Source organism: Rhamphochromis sp. 'chilingali' (genome assembly GCF_963969265.1).
Source record: "Rhamphochromis sp. 'chilingali' genome assembly, chromosome: 1".
Lineage (NCBI taxonomy): Eukaryota > Metazoa > Chordata > Actinopteri > Cichliformes > Cichlidae > Rhamphochromis > Rhamphochromis sp. 'chilingali'.
This window is the reverse complement of record NC_137929.1, coordinates 65,427,463-65,433,470: the sequence shown is the minus strand read 5'-3', so window position 1 is coordinate 65,433,470 and position 6,008 is coordinate 65,427,463. Positions and strand designations below refer to the sequence as shown.

The window sequence follows — 6,008 nt, the reverse complement described above, 5'->3', positions numbered from 1 at the left end:
GTGATGTCAGAGTGGAGTCAGTGTGATGTTGTTGTTGTGTGTTTGAGACTTTTAGTGTCCATGAAGGTCTCTGCTGCCGTAGATCCTCTGAACTGTGACAGAGGTCTCACTCTGGAGGAAACTCTCAGCACTTTCCAGCAGCTCCTCCATCATGGAGGACGTTCCCTCCATGATGGAGGAGAGAGGAGAGGAAGCTCAGGTGGATCCTCTGAGGAAGAGGAGCGTTTTCAGGCTATGTCCACATGTGCATGGGTACTTTTTGGACTTTCATCCACATGATTAGCGATCCACATGGATCCCTGACAACCAAGGGTTTTTATTTATTTATTTTTTTTACAACTGCTAAGTGAAGATTCTCAGATTCAGAAGATTTTCTGTATTTACATGAGGACAAAGAAACAGATTTTGTCTCGCACCTTCAGAGGTTTGTGTGTCTTTATCTATTTGTTAGATGTCAGTCTGCATCCTGTTATTGTTTGTGGGCTTTTGATTGGCCAACACTTCCTCACAGTTATGGTTATGTTGCCGCCTGGTGCTTCTGCATGCTCTTGGCAGCAGTTGAGTTTATTTATTATTGAGATTTTAAAAAAATACTTTGAAAATGTGTTTGAAAAGATATCTTGTATCATGTAATATATTAATTTTACTACATGAAAGAAAAACACAAGCGTGCCTTCACTTCAGTTATAAACCCAATCATAGTGTTAAAGTATTAAAGTTGTTTGTCTCAAACTGACCTGTGACCAGCTCCACTCAGTATGAGCTGTTCACTGTTTCTCTTTGCTTATTGGTTGGATCTGCACACAGAGGTCAAGACTGATATTTTTACATTTTGTATTTATATAATGATAAACTGTGAAATAAAAACTTTGTAAGGTTTCATTTGATCAGTGTTGTTCTTCTTCTGTGGTGTTTCTGATGCTCCTGATGTGTTTGGGGCTGAATGTGGGCTTCAGGAAAGTTCGATTTAAGACTTTTTTTAAACCTCATAACATCACAGAGAATTAAAATTTGGGCATTTTAAAAAAGTTAGATGGAAACTTTGGTATCTATGTCATTGTGTTGATTCTGTCCTGAGGGCATTAAACACCTCTTTGCCTGCAGAAACAAACTGTCTCACACATATGAAGTTGTTTGCACACAGACAAAAACATCTTCCTCCTCTACACCGATTTAACAGGAGAAATTGGATCAGATTAAAACGGTATGTGCTGCCTATAAAAATAAATAACTCTCATTATATTCAGCAGTTACTCTTTTTACTTATAATAAAGAGAAACTAACTGCTTATGCTTAATAATCCAGAGTTATATTTGCCTTTAATCAAGGGTGAAATGTACCGTGGTACTCCTTTTCCCACTCCACAGGTTATCAGGTATGTTGGAGTTTCTCCACCTCAGTATCAGGCTCAGAGCTGCTGAATCCTGTCATAAAGGCCACCTGGTGAATAATTCCTCATATCCTGTATCTGATTGGTCTGTGGGAATGTGGTGATTTTAAACTTTAAAGATCAGCAAATATCTGACCTCTCAGTTTTCTCCCTCTCTTTTCACACACGCAGTGTTTCAGATATTCATAAATACAATCTTCTGAATATTAACTTCTGCTAATTAGGCAAAAAGTAAAGTGTGATGAAACTAAGTCTCTTTCATTTTAGTAAAAGAACATCAACAAACTTATCTGATAAGAGGAGGAGTGCAGTTTCCTCATACTTTCCATCCTGTTCATCCACTTTTCTGTTAGCCACGCCCCCACAGGTAAACCAGCAAATCACTGCCTCCGTTCTCACAAACGTCTGATCTGTGGCCGGCCGGACTTCATTCCACAGATGTGCTTTAACAAAGTGTGAAGCTGAACTCTGAGCTGTGACAGTGAAGCAGTGTGAGAGTGTCAGTAGATGATCAGCAGAGGAAAGTGAAGCTGCTGTGAGCTGATGTCCTGAAGGGCTTTTAAAGAGTCTTTGAGTTTGACAGGAACTTGAAGATGTTTGTGGTGTTTGTGATCCTCCTGCACGGTAAGTACACCTTCCTCTCTCTGCTCTCATCATCAGCTTTTCTTTCATCTCTCTCTCTTTAATGTGTTGAAGTGCAGCAGGAGGAGATTTCCATCAAACACTGGATTCTGATTCAGATCAAACAATACGACTGCTGGAAGTTTCAATAACTACGTACTTTATCAAAATCTTTCATAGTTTACCATGTTTCTGTTTTTCTCTTTGTTCATTAAGTTTAGCTCTTTCACATGTTTGGTTACAGTGTTGTACTGTGCAGTTCAAGAGGATGTATTCTCTTTAATAGAACTTTTTCAGCTGTTTTACTTTAATTCCTCTTTAACTTTTCACACATTAGCTTTAATTAGCTTCGTGAGTCATTTCAAATGAAATATACATATGGAAAATAAAATGTGCCCATTAGAAACAATTAGGCACTGATAAGATTCATCTGGTTCAGAGACATCGTTTCTGTGGACACCGGCAGCTGGAGACCTGATGGTTCAACAGTCGATCCTGTTATAGTTTCTTAAAATGTGAAATGTAAATTGTCAGTGGACATCCGTGTGTACTCCATGTGATGAAGAGAAGAGATTTATGTCAGGTCTGAGTGGACCTGAGAGGCAGGATTAGAGGTTTAGTGAAGTCCTATCCGGTTTAACTGAGTGATATGAAGTGATCCACTTCTTACCAGGATCAGGTAAAAAAACAAACAAAAAAACAGTGAATGTCCATCAACCTGCAAACAGTGAGAGCCTCTATGGTTTTTATATAGATTCCACACTGAAAAAATAAAGATAAGAATATTTTTATACAAAATGTAGATTCTTAATAACATCTCCAGAAGTCGATTCTGTTTATCTGGACGTAGCGTTTTGTGGGAGAAACGTTTCATTACTCATCCAAGTGACTTCTTCAGTCTCAGCTGACTGCAGGTTTCCACAACCAGTACATTTGCATAATGACTGAAACCAGCCTGCTGAAGGAACAATGGGCTGGGAGGTCAGTTCCTTAATCTTAATTATGCAAATTCTCATGACCATTAATCAACAACCACTGATCAATGGCCATGAGTGCCTTTCACAGAGTTGGGGAATGGCTGCAATCACAGCATTGTAAGATGGTGACAGATGTACCCTTAGGCTCCCTCCTCAATTCAGAGATGGTCTTTCCCTTTTCACGTAAATGGCCTCAGTACTGGAGTACTTACAAGGTTTATTTACAGGAAAAAAGCAAGACTGGACTGGAACACCAAGAGAAAAGAAATAAATCTTGAAATCATGAAGCGTACCTTAACACAAGCAGATGTTTAGTCAAAGAGTTCATTGTATTTACCAGTTTCCAAAGGACATTTGTGGTCCTCATTTAAGTTAAAGCAGATATTTGTGTTAGAAAAGTCCCTAAAAGACACAAGTGTCAAGCATAGTTTTTTGGCAGTTTTTACTGGTGTCACATCTTTTTTTAGGTTAAATTTAGCTATGACATCAGCAACCAAACTGTTGATGATAATCACTTTCTGGTAAGTTTTATGTTCGGAAATCCTCCATTATGTCTAAGATTTGGAAAAACAGCAAAATCAAAATCAGGGCTAAAATGAAGAAATCCATCCTAAAATCATACAGAATGTCTCATCACTCACAGAACTTTGATACTGTACTTATTTGTGACCTGAGGTAAAGGGTGTTTGACTGGCCCTTACTGAGGTTAGCAGTGTGTTTTACCCAAAATATGTGAGTCAGGTGCACTGATGATTACTGATAAATAAATTAAATCTTTTAGTTATGTGAGAAATCTGATAGTTTTACTTCAAAGTCTAAATAGATTCTACAAAAGTAATTAAAATTAAGAGTAATGTTGTGACATATGCAGCTGGAATAGAGGAAAACCTGTTTTATAGCTTTTGAGCTGCTGGCAGGATGAAAGTCTAACTCTGGAATGAAGCACACCTAGGCTACAGGTAAAGCGACATTGTTCTCCTCCCCTCACATCACTTACATGCAACAAAACCAGGAAACAAGATGTTTTTCTTCTTCAGTAAAGAGAGACGCACAGACGATCAGACTGAGCTCAGACCAAACTAGCAGCTTCCTCTGAGTGAGTCCAGCTACAGGACAGAAAAGTGGAAAACTCCAACACTGCTGCTTCAAGCTGCTGACGCTCCACACACTGAATGTGAGTTTGAGCAAAAACACGACTCAAAGCAAGTTTCAGTGAAGGTGGTAGAGGAGGGAGGGGAGCCAGGACTGACTGTACTTCCTGTCTGCTGTTTTCAGCTTCACTCACAGACTCAATGGCTTCCAGATCAGAGGAGGATCTCTGCTGTCTGGTCTGTCAGGAGGTCTTCAGAGATCCTGTTCTTCTGTCATGTAGCCACAGCTTCTGTGAACACTGTCTGAAGAGATGGTGGAGAGAGAGACCAACACACGAGTGTCCAGTTTGTAAAAGAAGATCTTCAAAGGATGAACCACCTTCAAATCTGGCTTTAAAGAACCTGTGTGAGTCGTTCTTACAGGAGAGAGATCAGAGAGCTTCAGAGGATCTCTGCAGTCTGCACTCTGAGAAACTCAAACTCTTCTGTCTGGACCATCAGCAGCCAGTGTGTGTCGTCTGCAGAGACTCAGAAAAACACACCAATCACAGATTCAGACCCATCGATGAAGCTGCACAACAACACAAGAAGGAACTTCAGGAAACTCTGGAGCCCTTAAAGAAGAAGTTAAAGGTTTGTGAACGAGTTCAAGTGAAGTTTGATCAAACAGCAGAACACATTAAGGTCCAGGCCCGACACACAGAGAGGCAGATTAAGGAGCAGTTTAAGAAGCTTCACCAGTTTCTAGCAGAGGAAGAGGAGGCCAGGCTGGCTGCACTGAGGGAGGAAGAGGAGCAGAAGAGTGGGATGATGAAGGAGAAGATGGAGGCTCTGAGCAGAGAGATAGCAGCTCTTTCAGACACAGTCAGAGCCACAGAGGAGGAGCTGAGAGCTGAAGACGTCTCATTCCTGCACAACTACAAGGCTGCAGTGGAAAGAGTCCAGCGCTGCCCCCTGCTGGATGATCCACAGCTGCCCTCAGGAGCTCTGATAGACCAGGCCAAACACCTGGGCAACCTGACCTTCAACATCTGGAACAACATGAAGGACGTGGTCTCCTACACTCCTCTCATTCTGGATCCAAACACTGCTCATCCAAACCTCATCCTGTCTGAAGATCTGACCAGTGTGAGACGAGGAGGAGAGAGGCAGCAGCTTCCTGATAATCCAGAGAGGATTGATTATTACTACTCTGTCCTGGGCTCTGAGGGCTTTAACTCAGGGACTCACAGCTGGGATGTTGAAGTTGGAGACAGTACAGGGTGGAGACTGGGTGTGTTAGCAGAGTCTGTGCAGAGGAAGGGACGCATACAGTCTGGATTATGGATAATATGGTTCTATGAAGGTAAATACTCAGCACTCTCACCATCAGCTCCTTTCACTGCTCTCTCAGTCCAGAAGAAGCTCCAGAGGATCAGAGTGAATCTGGACTGGAACAGAGGAAAGCTGTCGTTCTCTGATCCTGATACTAACACACACATACACACCTTCACACACACTTTCACTCACAGGATGTTTCCATACATTGAAACTGATGGTAAAATGAAGGTGTTGCCAATGAAGGTGTCAATGGAGATGATTTAGTTTGCTGGGATATGGACTGACATGTGTTGAATGGGAGGAGCAGTTTGTTGTTGTCTTCTTGTCTGTTTATGACAACAATAAATATGTTGTTGAAACAATGATTCATGTTTAACTCCATATATGAAATGTTTCTGATCTTTGAATTCTGTTTGATTAAAGACTTTCTTCATGACACAAATGAGATTTCAGTGTATTAATAGAACTAAATAAGCTCAGAGTTGAAAGGCTGGAGTATTATGTACGTGCTTCACTGTCAGGATCTTCAGGGGGATTCAAAGGGAAACATCAAACTGCTGTAATGAGATAAACTAGTTGGGCTGAACACACTTATCTGTAGTTTGTCTC

At 40.9% G+C, this 6,008-nt stretch overlaps 1 protein-coding gene across 1 annotated transcript; it reads left to right on the top strand.

Annotated features, from left to right (window-relative positions):
- Window positions 1-4,265: 4,265 nt before the first annotated feature.
- LOC308409650 (nuclear factor 7, ovary-like) lies at window positions 4,266-5,663 on the top strand (the record flags this gene model as incomplete). The annotated part of the gene is made up of 1 exon (XM_080902554.1): window positions 4,266-5,663. The coding sequence occupies exon 1, from the start codon at window positions 4,281-4,283 to the stop codon at window positions 5,661-5,663; it is 1,383 nt and encodes a 460-aa protein (XP_080758680.1). The 5' UTR covers window positions 4,266-4,280.
- Between the last annotated feature and the right edge of the window lie 345 nt (window positions 5,664-6,008).